Here is a 15,263-nt window from a genome sequence, read left to right on the forward strand (position 1 = left end):
ATGAGACTCCTCACTGACTTCTGCACCTGACTTTCTGTGTAACTGTCAGGAAAATTCATAGTCCCGAGGGCCATGTGGGTACACTTTCTCCAGTCATGTTGGTGATTTATTTTCCACTAAAGAATTTCCCAAGGCCTCGGTTTCTGTCCCTTAGAATGGGAGTAAGTGTGGGGATAAACAGCTCTCACTATTGACATCAGGCCTTGAGTTCCCTTTTTCTCCACCCTATCCTTCATGCCGTAATTTATCCTCACGAAAAAGACAGGCAGCAGCATAGTCATCAGCTAAAGCTGCATGGTTTCATATCAGATGGTAGTGCCAGTGCTACTGAGAGGTAAATTTCTAGGACAGGTGTGTTGTTTTGGGAAACGTTAGATGTGTTTTTTCCAGACTTTAGAAAAGGAGCATTTTTTTTAGGCCTTCTGAGACTCAATTCTGAATGTAAATAATTGCTTAGTGGGTGAATACATCTGGATTCAACATATGTTTTCCACTGAAGTGATTTACACATAGCCTGTGAGGATGAGAAGTTAGAATTCTTTAAAAGAAATACGCTTCACATACTCTTCACATCCTTGTTTAAGGTCATGTGATAAATGAATTCTATACTGTGGTGTTTACTTGTGCAGAAATTTATTTCCAGTCTACCTCTTGCGGTCTAACTTGAGTCCCAATAGCTATTGCTAACTTAAGGTTTCTCCTACAAGACCCGCTGGAAGGCGGGCCCACTGGCATTAGAAGCAGCTGTTTCAGAAAGAATGGAGAGTTAAACCTGTTGTGATTTTTCTCAACTGGGAGCAATACATAAGAAACTGTTGAGGATTTGTATTGTTTTTTGATAAGTTAGATGTCATTGAAATACGCCTGATTTCTTTAGGCTTGGCAAACCCGATTCCTTCCTTTCCCAGGACCTCGTGTTTGTTTCCCACCATGAACTTAATGGTTTGCTAACTAGTTCTTTTAAGTCTCAAAACAGTTTACTGTGTAGTGGCTGTGTGTCTTAGGGAAACAACTTATAAATTATAATTATTATCTCAAGGAAATTTTTGAATCCATTAATTTTAATTACAGTTATATGCCAGGCCAGAAATTTAAAATATGAATATATTCATGTATTCATGCCTGTGGTTTCCATTTTTCTTTCTGAAACCACATGTCTCATCTTAAGCCAATATAAGTTGTTTTTTAAAAAGTTTATTGAGAGACATGTTATCTAAATAAAAGCCAAGTAAGTGATATGTCAAATTTGTATGCTACTGTTTCATTACAAACTTGACATTTTGTTCCTTTACTAATATACCAGAGGATATTTTTTCCATTTGGAACACCTCATTAATTTGTATCTTTTAGAAACCATCTAAGATCTAAATTACCACCAAAACCGAGTATATTGGAGGTTTTAAAGCTCAATTGACTGGATATACAATTTAACCAGAAATAAAGATGGAAGATGCTCCTTCTGCTTACCAAGTTCATCAGAAGCCTTTTACTGAAAAGTTTAGATCCAAGGCATTTAAGAGTGAAACCAGGTGCAAAATAATATGTTGTCAGCTATTTCACAATATCAGCAAGGAAGAGAAAGATTCTCTCGAGTTCCAGATTATAAGGATGCCACGTTCTTCCCAAAAGTAAGCCAGGTAACTGGAGAGTGAAAGACAGCTAGTGAGGTATTCATGAGGCTTTGAAGTAATATACCTTATATGCTGAGATCCTTATTACTTAATGGAGTAAATAAAATGTTGGGACTTTTCATTCAGTTTAATGTAAGGGTAGAGAAATTAAGCCCACAATTTTAAGAAGTATGATTATCCCTTCCCACATGGTATGTTGTTATCCTTTCAGTGGCGGAATTTATCTTTGCCATTTCTTGAATATGACAAGTTGAAAATAGCCTCTTTTCATTTTAAAATTGTTCCTCTTCCACCTCCCTATTTTAAAGTGCAAGTTTGGTTGTGGTGTCTGTCCATACAGAAGCACGGCCTTCCAGCAGCCTTCGTATTTAACATATTCACAGATTATGGTGTGACTGGAGCCAATTTTTGTCTGTTGCTCTTCATGATAAGTTCAGTGACCCTCTCTTTTTTGAGTGCCTCTTTAATGAAGCTGGAAACCAGCTGTCTGAAATATGACTATCATTTCTGGGATTTAACAGGCATGTGCCTTGGATAAATTAAGGAGCAGTCAAAGGAGGTCCATAGATTTGAATACTTTGCCAGCTGCTTTTCCATTAAACTCTGTTGGTTGAATGAAATTAGTAAATAATTATGTTGGTGGGGAATCTACTGTATCTAAATGTGATATAATGTCTTCCTTTAACAACAGAGCTTAATTTTTCTTATATACTAAATTAGTTTTTAGGGTAATCTACATTGCAAATTGGTCAATTTGCATCAAAACTATGCCTAGTTGTTCTGATTTGTCAACACCTCTTTTTAAAAAAGTCTTTAACTTTAAGCATGGGTGGTTAAGACCATCTGCTTGTAGAGCTCGCCTGCAGCTCCATCACTTAGCGCACGAGACAGATTACAGCTGCTTAATTGTTACGGTGCTGAATGATTACCACTCTGTCCAAAATTAATATTTATATATGTGTCCACAGAAAGCATGTGGTTAAACATAAGCAATCTAATTGTGAATTAATGACATAAGGTATTCATTAATTAGTCCCCACCTGAACAATAAGGTGTAAAATAATGCTTTTCACATACAGTCCAACTCCTGACTTTTTTTTTTTTTTTTTTTTTTGAGACAGAGTCTTGCTCTGTTGCCCAGGCTGGAGTGCAGTGGCATGATCTCGGCTCACTGCGAGCTCCGCCTCATGGGTTCAAGCAATTCTCCTGCCTCAGCCTCCCGAGTAGCTGGGACTACAGGTGCGAGCCACCACACCTGGCCAATTTTTTGTATTTTTAGTAGAGACGGGATTTCACCGTGTTAGCCAGGATGGTCTCAAGCTCCTGACCTCGTGATCCGCCCACCTCAGCCTCCCAATGTGCTGGGATTAGAGGTGTGAGCCACTGCACCTGGCCCCAACTCTTGACTTTTAAGATGAGTCTTCAGTAGTGATTATTATGTATGTGAGTAATCCACTGCAATACATTGGTATAGATAAGGAAAAAAATCACCATATAGCTGCCATGAAAAGCAAAGAGGAAACTATGTGGTTATTTCACTTACTCTAACTCTTTGCTGCCCCTACAAGCGTTGTCCTCTGAATTGTGACCAGTGTAAGAACAAACCGCATAGTAAAAGTCTAGATATGCAATTATGACTACACGTTTGTGTGCCACCCACAGCTACTAGAAAGGATTGTCTCAGCCAAGGGTGGCCTTCCTCCGTTATCTAAGAATGGTGACATATAAACTTACACCATTCTGCTATGAAAAATTAGCAATATATATCCTGTCTGCTCAGTATATTTCATAATGAAAAATCTTTAGCAAACTCACAATGTAAGGATAGGGATATGCATGTAAAATATGATATTTGAATGTCTTAGTTTCCAAATAGTTACTGTAAACACATGACTTGTATTTCTGAATTTGTGAGTGGACTATATGAATATTTGTGTGAGTATCTACACTTTTTTAGAAAATATTAATTTATCTTGCTCAAATAAAATTATTAGTGAGGGAGCAGAAAATATATAAGGGCAAGTTGTGATGTGTTCTTTATTCCAAAAAGCTGAACCCCGTGTTGACCAGGAATTGTGCATCTAACCAGCAGAGAGTTTATGAGAGACAAGGAAGAAAACTTCCTGATTCCAAAATGGAGTTGTCCCTACTCTGGGAAGAGGCCAGTTCATATAAAGAATGTTCTCAGCAAAAGGAGGACAGCTTGGGGAGGCAGAGTATAATGGGCTTATCCTGCTGCTATGGGGCACAATGGACCCTGGGGCTTATGAAACCAAATCATTGCCAATCCCACATTTCTTTTCTCAGAGTCAGACTTTTTCTTTTCTTCATAGTCACTTAAAAAATACCAGCTGCCTCATGAGTTTGTCCTTTTTAAACTATCCCTATTAATAAGATGAATCAATAATATTTAATATGTATTGAGCATTTACTGTTTGCTAAGGCACAATGCAAACTGTTCTACATTAATTATCGTATTTAATTATCAGGTAGAAGCTAGTAAAATCTCCATTGAAGAAACTGAGGCTCCAAAAGGTTATGTAACTTTTCTGTGGATGCACAGCTAGTAAGCAACAAAATCAGACCCATGTGAGCAATTTCCAAGCCCACGCTCTTTTTTTTTTTTTTTTTTTTTTTTTTTTTGAGACAGAGTCTGGCTCTGTCGCCCAGGCTGGAGTGCAGTCGTGCGATCTCGGCTCACTGCAAACTCCGCCTCCCGGGTTCAGCCATCCTCCAGCCTCAGCCTCCCGCGTAGCTGGGACTACAGGCGCCCACCACCATGCCTGGCTAATTTTTTGTATTTTTAGTAGAGACGAGGTTTCACCGTGTTAGCCAGGATGGTCTCGATCTCCTGACCTCGTGTCTGCCCGCCTCGGCCTCCCAAAGTGCTGGGATTACAGGCATGAGCCACCGTGCCTGGCCCAAACCCACGCTCTTAAGCCCTAGATAGACTGTCCTGCCTCCTGAATTATTTTTTAATTGTTCTTGTGTGTATGTGTATAGTGGAATAGATGAAAATTAATTTTTATGTGTTGAAAATAAATTAATATATATGTCCCAGTCACAAAAGATTGAATTGTCATAGAAACAGATGTAAAAACAATAATGCCGGTTATGTCTTAGTAAAGTGCCACATTTTTTTATCCAGGAAATTTTAAATGATAGCTGATAACAGAACTTGTAGTTTGCCAAAATAAAAAATAACAATTACAACAACAAAAAATAGTTTAAGGAAAATCAGTTTATACTGTGGAAGATTTAAGAACATCGTGAGCTATTGAACTCTCCACCCACCTCCTTTCAAAATTTAAATTAATGTCCTGTTTTTCTGTCACTGGAAATTAGTGGGCTGGAATCTATGTAGACATTAGCCAATGGAAAACTCTCAAAGAAAGTGGGTAGATTATTTGTGTCACCAGCATCAGCTCATGAGAAAAGGCTGAGAAAAGTGTATACAAGTGGTAAACATCTTTGCATACTCTTACCTACAAATACAGCAAAATTACTTTCTATATCAGTCACCTTTGAGAACAGCCATTTGTTTACTATTTTCATAAAATAAATCATAATGTATCCTAGGTAAGTTAAAAGGATTGTTCAGTTTTGTTTATTATTTTCCAGTTATGGTCAAGAAAACTGACATGAGAAAGACCCATTATATTTTTCATACTTAAAGGTTTTAGTCTATACATTTTTCTTAAATATTAAATGTTGTGAATAGACAAAAGTGGCAATTACAGACAAAAAATTATACCCATTGATATTGCCCAAATCTGTAGGTCATTGTTATGGCTTCCTGTGATTGGATTTGTTAGCGCTATCCAGACACCACTCTAATCACTGTTATAACCAACTTCATTTTTCCTAAATCTTAAATAGCCAAATATTCACCTAGTATAAAATGTTGTATTATAGTTTTTTTAGTTAATGTTAAGAGCTGTCTCTGACTAGTTTCATTACCAAATTGGAGTACTAAAATATACCTTATTTTTTTAATCTAGGAAATCCTAAAATGTGTTTTTTGCTTGTGTCATTCAATAAACTCACACAAGGAATAAAAAATAAAGGAGATGTGTTACTAATACATGTATGTTTGTGGTTCAGTGGATGAAATCATCCCACATTCAAAGGCTGCCACAAAACTCATATATCACACACCACACAAGGCATCTCTTTGCATAGGCTGTGCACATCCCGACATCGGTGAGCCTGCCTTCTGCACCTTGAGTGTTCCACTGTTACTTCCATTATGTGTATGTAGTCCATGGTCAGGCATGAAATCCTAAATTGAAGGAAAATACCAAATTCTGTTCTACCAGTCATCTCTACAAAGCTCTGCAGCTTATAAAGGCACTCTTTCAGCAGTGCTGACTTTATAAAATGTGATTTATCTCAAAGCACCTTTTCCATAGAATCTGGGTGTTTCTGGGCTGACTTAAATCAGGAAAAATATTATTTCACTCGTTTGGAATGCCTTGGTATAAATACTGTTCCAAATTGAAGTATGGTATTTTGCTTGGGTAGGTGCATGAAAGAGGCAATGTATTTATTCAGATAATTTTTACACCAAGTTTCCAAACTGTAAAAAGAATAAAATATGCAAACTTTCAAAAACAATTTATTTGAAGCAAATTTTTGAAAAAGTATTGCCAATTGTAGGGGAGCAGATCCCTTTAAAGCACGTGCACACACACGCACACACACAAACTTTTTTTTTTTTTTTTTTTTTTGCTGATACCACCACACTTACTAGTTGGTAAAATGCAAATTAATTGACTTTCCTAAATAGGAAAGAATTTTTTTGATGTTTGCCCATAATCTGATAATTCTGTGGTGAAAGAGAACATACTTTAAGGAGTCTTGAGTAAACTCTTAAGAATATATAATTGTTTTATGGTATTTAAAATTACATCACTGTCATAATCCTTTATGATATGGTAATCAGTAATAAAACAGTGCAGTGAGCAGCAATTAAGGAACATCAAATCAATGGGTGTGCAGCTTGCACGCTGATTTAAACAGTTGCTGATTGGAATAAGTGGATTTAATATGTTCGTATTTGTAGACTGTAGCTTTTCTGTCATCCTGCAGGAATTGGTACTTGACTAATCTAAGAATGATACCTACTTACAACTTTAATGAGATACTAATGTGAGTCATTTTTTAAGCCCGTGTTCGGAAGTATTATGAAATGCTCAATGCTAACTAAAACTCTGCCCTCTACTCCAAGGACTTCACAGTAATTGTCATAGTGAAGAATATGTCTATATTTTATGATGTACGCATCTGATGTCTACACTGTACCGAAGATTCAAGCCAGTAGCCCGGTGAAAATATTATACGGTACTATTTAATATGCTCCCACCAAGTGCATTGTTGACAGCAGAAACAATGTGAGTAGTTCATAGCCATACACATCAGCAACTGCTTATACACAGTGAAACCGACTTGACCTTCCCTTGTGAGCTACCTGATGTCTATATAACCCGCTTGGTTTGCCTTTGTTGCTTCTCTGTGTTTATGAGAGTCAGCCTGATGGCAAAAGGAAGCAAACGTGGAATTAAACTTGTTCCGTGTCTCAGCCGGACAGGCACATATACTCCTTAGACCTCATTTTTAAATGAGCTGCCTGCTTGGGAACTACTACTCAGCAGATGTTTCTCGTCCAACATTTGTACATCCACTCAACTGCTTCTGGTCTTTGAGGCTTTTTGGTTTCTGTTTTTTTCAACTTACTTGTTTTTATTTTTCCTGGTTTTATCCCTAGTTCTACTATCTTGCCCACTGGTTTTCCAAACTTTGGATTTTTTAGAACAGATGACAGCATTAAAGCTTTCTTTAGTTTATATATGGTACTCTCATTTATGAAGCAGTGTCATCAGATAAACATTTTAAATTCATTCGGGTTTTAAGCTTATTTCCTTTAACTGTCAGTGTTGGAACTAAGGATTTCCACGTTGTTTAGTCTGATTTTTTTTATTCCAGTAAATTCCTTGACCAATCTATAAACAGATGATGCTTCTAGTTCACCTTACACAGGTACACATTTCTGGTTCTTCTGAGTTGTAACTATAACGTTTATTTAGAATATGGATTTTGGTGTCAGACTACCTGGTTGGAACTTTGTCTTTGCCACTGCTAGCATTTTGATCTTAGGAAAGTTCTCTAATTTCTTGTGCCTCAGTTACCTCATTTGTGAAATAAGGGAAGATAATAATGTACCTGTTAACCCCACAGGGTGGTGAAAATTAAACCGGTTAATTCACGTGAAACGCTTAGGAGTTTTCAGCACATAATAAATGGTAGTATTGTGAATACCACTGTCCATAGTTAGCATACGTGGGAGGGGAGAGGAACAGATGGGTGAAGGACAGGGGAAGGATGTTGTAAATAAGGTTTTGCGCACTTTTGCTTCTTTCTCAAAAGATGGCCTCTGTATTACTTAGAGAATTTCTTCAAAAGCTGCAGACACATAGAGGACATACTAAGGCCACCAAAAGTACATTTGGTCATTTTATATGACAGATGTTAACACTCTGCTTTAGCCAGGCACAGTGACTCATGCCTGTAATCCTAGCAGTTGGGAGGCTGAGGCAGTCAGATCACCTTAGGTCAGGAGTTCAAGACAAGCCTGAGCAACATGGTGAAACTCCGTCTCTACAAAAAATACAAAAATTAGCCAGGTGTGGTTGGGGTGCACCTGTAGTCCCAGCTACTTGGGAGGCTGAGGTGGGAGGATCACCCAAGCCCGGGAAGTTGAGGCTGCAGTGAGCCAAGCTGTGATTGCGCCAGTGCCCTCCAGCCTGGGTGACAGAGTGAGACCCTGTATCCAAAAAAAAAAGACTCTGCTATGAGCCAGGCAGTGGGAATGCAGTGATTTACGTGGCCTAGAATTTACATTTCTGATGGGGACGATTTACACATTAACTCACCTATGCCTTAAAAGGTCATTAAAGTCTAGTATTTTCATGGCATCTGTTAGTAGAAGTGAATTCATCACAGCTAGTTCTTGATTGTTCTCTTTTCCTGTTATGTGCGCTTTGATGTGCATACTCCTAGACCTTATCCAAGAGAGGTGTTGGGGTAGGGGGAAGAAAAAGGAAGAATAAGATAACAGAAGAGATGGAAGGGTGCCCAGAATGTTGATAGATAAGCAGATGAGGCATGAGGACAGAATTCCAAAAAGATGCTATTCCTTCCTGATCGATATGGGAGGAATGAAGCATACAACAATACTATATATGAGTAAGGCCCATCCTCAGAGGCCTGAGAGTCCAGGTCCATCACTAAGGGGTGCAGAAAAGAGCAAATTATCTTGTGTCCTTCTCCACCTATCTTTCCCAAAATACAAAGGGGGAAATATGGCAATTAGGGGCTTTACAAAAAAAAGGAATTCTTCTTAAAAAGAAGCACCTAGAAGGGGGATGTGTGAAAAGAATACAGGCGTAGTCATTTGCTTTGTTGATATTGAAAATTTATGGACTAAATATATAATATAAATATTTTCAGTGAGCCACATTTTTCTTTCACATTCAAAACTTCCATGAGTCTTTGCTTGCCTGTACCAGCAAGTAGACCAGGTGCCTGCAGGTCATAGGCTTGAAACCTGAATATTTGCCTCATTTGTTATGTTCCAGGGATGGCTGTGTATCTGAATGTATTTTGAAAGACAGTTAAGGCCAAGAATTAGCCTTGGCATTTAATGTATAGATTTACCTTGCGCTTTCCTACGGAATCCATGTAGAAGACATGGAAAAGCAGTTAGAACTGCCTGGTGGCTTTGGAGAACGAAGTGTCTGGTTCTGAGCTCCTTTCATCAATTTTTTCTACTGGGGAAAAAAACAAAAAAAAAACCTTTTTCTTTTTTTTTTTTTTTTCCTGAATCTCCAAGAGACAGCATTGTGACAGAGTGGTTTAGAGCAAGCTCTGGAGCCAGGCAGCCTAGGTTGCCAAGGCGTTACCTTGCCCAAGTTAATCACTCCTCTCCTCTGTGTCCTCATCTGTATTTACTGTCTCAAGTGTTATTACATCATAGAGTTGTGGTGAAGATGAAATGAGAGAATAATAGAAGCACTTAGAACGTATTAGGCACAAAGGAAGCCTTTATTATTACCTACAGTGAGCAGGGCTGGCGGCAGAGTGCTTCGTGTGTGTCCCTGGATCATTCTGAACCTGGTCAGAGCTACGAGATAGAGGCCTGGGCCAGAGCTAGAAATTTAGGAATCATTAATACATCAGCCAGGTGTTCATACTCTGTACATTACAGAGCCAGGGCTCATGGAAGAGCTGAAAACAAAGGCGGCATTTTGTGTTTGTGAACATATGTGAATTTTTCTGGGAAGAGAACCCAAAACTTTCACCAGTTTACTCAAAGATCTGAGACCCGGCTGGGCGTGGTGGCTCACGCCTGTAATCCCAACACTTTGGGAGGCCGAGGCAGGCGGATCACAAGGTCAGGAGATCAAGACCATCCTGGCTAACACGGTGAAAGCCCGCCTCTACTAAAAATACAAAAATTAGCCGGGCGTGGTGGCTGGCACCTGTAGTCCCAAGCTACTCGGGAGGCTGAGTCAGGAGAATGGCATGAACCCGGGAGGCGGAGCTTGCAGTGAGCCCAGATGACGCCACTGCACTCCAGCCTGGGTGACAGAGCGAGACTCCATCTCAAAAAAAAAAAAAAAAGATGTGAGACCCAGAAAAGATTAAGACTTGCCATCTCACAGGAGATATGGTACTACTCATGCCAGGTGTCCCACATGGGTCTTCTTCCAAGATAAATAATTGAAACTCCAGGGAAAGTATTTTATGACTGCAACATTTTACTAGAAAATAGTGGGAGATGTTGTTTTTTGTGATTTTTTTATTTTGAGACAGAGTCTCACTTTGTTTCCCAGGCTGGAGTGCAGTGGTGCAATCTCACCTCACTGCAACCTCTGCCTAACAGGTTCAAGCAATTCTCCTGCCTCAGCCTCCCAAGTAGCTGGGACTACAGGCATGCACCACCACACCCCGCTGATTTTTGTATTTTTGGTAGAGTCGGGGTTTCACCATGTTGGCCAGGCTGCTCTCGAACTCCTGACCTCAAGTGATCCTCCTGCCTCAGCCTCCCAAAGTGCAGAGATTACAAGCGTGAGCCACCGCATCCAGCTCCAGAAAATAGTTTTTTAATGGGTCCCCTTTTATATGTCTAGCACCCATTTTTGTAAGAATTTTATTCTATAAAACAAATTTCAACTTCTTAGTAGATCGAAGGAATGACTTTTCTCTAGTGTCAGAACATACTCGTTAGTTTTCAAACTAATTTTTTGCAGCCTAATATGCATTTCAGCAATTGTTAGGTACATTAATTTTTAAATATGCTGTATTATTTTTATGATTATTATTTCTAATGGCTTCTTACAACATGTCTGCATTTTTTTATTTCCTATTGTGGTTTATATAATGATGCTTATATTGCAGCAATTATTACTTTTAATAATTATTTGAACCTCATATGTTGACATCTCCTTTTAACTTCTTCATTATTTAGAACCAGGTTTTTGTGGTATTATCAGAAAGTTTATTCTTCCATACCAAAATATTCCTTGTTGTTCTTCCCTCTTTGTCTCTTAGCTTTAAGCTCTCAGGCTCACAATTCTCTATGATATAAAATGCAGATGAAAAATCTTGGTATCTTTCTCAGTACAGATATTTTTCTTATGGTTGGTTTTTAGCCTTTTGCAAAACTTGTGTTAAATGTTGCAAATATTTTAAGTATTATGTTAATTTTGACCAGCTATATATTTTAAATGTATTTTCTACTTTGCGTTCTACTTCTGATGTTCTGGTGACCCAAAGACCTACCTTTACCTGTAAATCAATCTACAGCTTTGCATAATTGATTCTGTTGGCAAAAATAATCTGATTGGCTGATTAGAAATAATTTTGTCCACCCTTAAAACTGCTAATCCAGATCAGAATTACGTTGTGTTATTTATTTTGGTTGTGCAGGCCTAATGTAAAAGCAAAAGCTTTACTCTCTAACAGTGATCAGCGTTATTAATTTTTGTAAACTGAGAATTTCTGTAGAAATACTACCCTATGAGAATCAGAAACTCCAGAAGTTTTGATGGCACTTTCTTTGTGTTCAAATCATCAATTAAGCTGTTACAGGGTTCTACTAGTTTATATGGCATATAAAGTATATAACATATAGAAGGAATTATAAAGAAATTATATGAATGTTATGCAGTAATACATTTTTGTTTTAATGTTTAAAAGGTAAATTATTTTTATTATTATAATTTCAGAGTAGCACCTAACACCATATCTTCTTCACTGTAATTTTCCTTGCATCATATTATCAATTAGCTATAAACATGCTTATTTTTAAACACAATTCAAACGCCTCTAATAGAATCCTGTGGCAAAGTGAAGAATCCTTTTACAGACACAGTACAGATATGTCAAAACCATGTACTGTTTTGTTTACACACGTGACAGAACCACCACACCTGAGTGGCCCAACTGAGAGTTACAGTTTCAGTCATTCTGTTAGGAGTTCTGCTACCACTTGCATATGTCAGCAGTGAAAAATAGTCAACATAAGCATCTTTGAAAAGCAATTTTAGATCATTAAAGATGTATCAATTTTGACAAAGCAAGGATATTTGAGGCTTATTAAGAATATATTAGGTCTCCACATTGAGGGAGGCATTTATGTCTCAGTTCAAGGGGAAAGGTATAGCCTAATTGTAGCCTCATGAAACAAGTGGACGGGGCAGGTACAGGTACAGAAAAAGATTCAGTCTTAGTCCTGACTGTTCCTACACACCTTTTGTGAGAAAAAGAGCCTGTTCCAGTAGGTTTCTGAAAATAAACAGGATCTTAGAATAGTCCCTGCTTCCTAATGAACTATATATGTGATAAATCATTGTCTATCTGGCTTGCCGTCAAGAGACACTGGGTAATCATTTTCTAAAGAACTTATATGTGCCTTTTCCAAATATAATGTCAATATATTACGTTTGCTCAAGAGTCTCAATTTCTTTCTTCTTTTTGCTTATTTATTAACTTTTAAAGTTTAATTATTTGTAGATCTCATAGTTGTAAATTTCCAAAGTTCTTTAAGAATAAAGAATTGATTCCATTTGTTCTGCTCAGCTATTATAACGGAGAATGTTGAAATGACGAGAGTGGAGTGCATTCCAAATAATCTGTGAAAAGTAGTGTTAGTTCAGTGAGTTGAAAATGCTGAGTATTTCCTGGAATCATGACTACATTTGCTAAAAATATGAATAGACTGGATTTTTAGGAGATATGAAGTGCATCTCTGTCATGTGATGTGAGTCTTATGTCAGCTGCAGCTATTCAATTTGCATGTAAATTCTGAAAATTTTCTTGTCCCATGTGACACTTCTGAAATGTCTGTCTGTTCTTTTTTCCTTTTTAATTTCCCAAGCTCACTATTTGGATAAGATAGTTAAAGGTACTGTATACTCGCTCTTTGTTGACATATCTATGTGTAGATCTCTATATAACCGTGTATCACTAGGTTTGACAATAGACTGTTTTCCATGCATACTTTTGTAAATTACAAATCAGACTTAAATTATGTAAAATGCCTTGGATTTAAAGTATTGAGACTTAAATGTCTGTGTCTCATTTTTATAATTTTGGGTTATCACAGATTTCATTCCTTTGTAGAAGCGTTAGTTTTCTCTAGAACCAGAAACTGAAGATAATGGTACATTTGCTGTTTTTTGGTTTTGGGGTTTTTTTTTTCTTTCTTTTTTTTTTTTTTTTTTTTTTTTTGCTTTAAGATCTTCATTGTTGGCAATTCAGCTTAATGAGCTTTAAATTCGAAACTAAAGAATTACCAATACTCTTATCACAGAATAAGAAATTGTCAATCTAAAGAAGATTCTGGTTAACATGTTGAGAGAAATCTCGTTTATTTCGTATGGAAACTTCTTTGGTTTTTTTCTAAATGTTTCAAAATATATGTGGTATCATAATTTATGTTTTGTTATTTTTTAAAAGTTATAAATACTATACATTCTATAAAAAAAAAGAACTGGCTGGGCGCGGTGGCTCACGCTTGTAATCCCAGCACTTTGGGAGGCCGAGGTGGGCGGATCACGAGGTCAGGAGATCAAGACCACGGTGAAACCCCATCTCTACTAAAAAAAAATATAAAAAATTAGCCGGGTGTGGTGGCGGGCGCCTGTAATCCCAGCTACTCGGAGAGGCTGAGGCAGGAGAATGGCTTGAACCCGGGAGGGGGAGGTTGCAGTGAGCCGAGATCGCGCCACTGCACTCCAGCCTGGGTGACAGAGCGAGACTCCCTCTCAAAAAAAAAAAAAAAAAAAAAAAAGAACTGATAACCTTGTTCAGCAGAAAACAGCAGATTCTCACGTCTTCAGTTATCGTAGAAATAGATGGAAAAAGTTTTTTCAGAAGAGAAAATTCCCCTTCCCTTTCTCCTCAGATTACCTACTTTCTATTCCTTGTTTGTGCTTTTCATTAGAATATGAAAATATTCATGGCAATATCCAGGCTTTCAAATACCAACTCTTACGTGCAGTCAGTCAGCTGCCACACCTCCTTGTCAGTGGGGCAATTCAACCTTTCATTTTCATTAAAAACAAAACAAAAAAACACATCTATAAAGAAGATTCACCTTTTATTTATTGAATAATCCGTAAATACAGACGGTAATTGTCTGAACAAAAAGAAGCAGCAAAATTAATCTCTTCCTGACCTGATGGTATCCATAAGTGTAATTTCATTGTACTCTTCCACAAGAGACAGTCAAAGTCGTCTTCTTTCTGTTAACTCTAATCTCAAGAGACAGAATGTCTCTTCGTGATATTTTCTTTTTAAGTTCCACAGTGGAGGAGGGGACACCAATATGTGAATAATTCTTCTAACACAGACTTAAAATAAACATCTTTAAAAATAAATTGTTCCCTTAAATTTTGTCACCGGAACAATAGTAGCATTCAAATGATAAGAAGCTGTAAAACAAACCCCAATTGCTATAGCAAGTATTTTTATTAATATGTTTTATACCAAATTATAAATAGCTCTGTCCACAGAAATCTGATGAATAGCCAGTTATTCTTAGAATTTTAGAGCATTTCTCTCCTTGCTTCTGTCAGTGTCATATCACACTCATAAACAAGGACACCAGAATCTACCCAAGTGTCATCCTCATAAACAGATCACGTTGGCTGCATGCCAGATATCATCAGTAGGAAGTGGCAAAAATTGTTTTTTTTAAATGTCATGTTAGACTGAAACAATTATAGATTTTGGATATATTAAATTATTTTAATTGTTTCCCAAATTTTCCCTCCTTGCCCATAAAAGCAGACAAGATAGGATATAAAGGTAACAGCATAAAAGCCTTAGGGAGATTGTCACAAAATATCACTCTTCGCTATCTGTCTTGAAGCACGTCACTACCGTGTTTTTGTTCAGTCTATCAATGTTTTATTGTGGTCCTTATGGTATTTCATTTTGTCCGTCCTAAGTAATCCAATATGCACAGCTATTACATTTAGTTGGAAATCCTGTCGGTCCTGTCCCATCCGTATGCAGCCTGAATCCTAATGTTTGTTAGAATAGATGCTAAGCTGCTTCACTATT

The 15,263-nt window shown here is 37.5% G+C and overlaps 1 protein-coding gene across 30 annotated transcripts in view; it reads left to right on the forward strand.

Moving 5' to 3' along the window:
- TENM3 (teneurin transmembrane protein 3) overlaps positions 1-15,263 on the forward strand; it is a 2,759,728-nt gene that overhangs the window by 2,652,579 nt on the left and 91,886 nt on the right. For 11 of the 30 annotated variants that reach the window (XM_054553580.2, XM_054553583.2, XM_054553584.2 and 8 more), the window contains one exon: positions 13,072-13,098. The exons of the other annotated variants lie outside the window; for them this stretch is intronic. In XM_054553580.2, the coding sequence (XP_054409555.1) occupies positions 13,072-13,098 (27 nt within the window). The remainder of the gene's footprint in view (positions 1-13,071; positions 13,099-15,263) is intronic. 30 annotated transcript variants of the gene reach the window in all.

This window comes from Pongo abelii, chromosome 3, assembly GCF_028885655.2.
Source record: "Pongo abelii isolate AG06213 chromosome 3, NHGRI_mPonAbe1-v2.0_pri, whole genome shotgun sequence".
NCBI lineage: Eukaryota > Metazoa > Chordata > Mammalia > Primates > Hominidae > Pongo > Pongo abelii.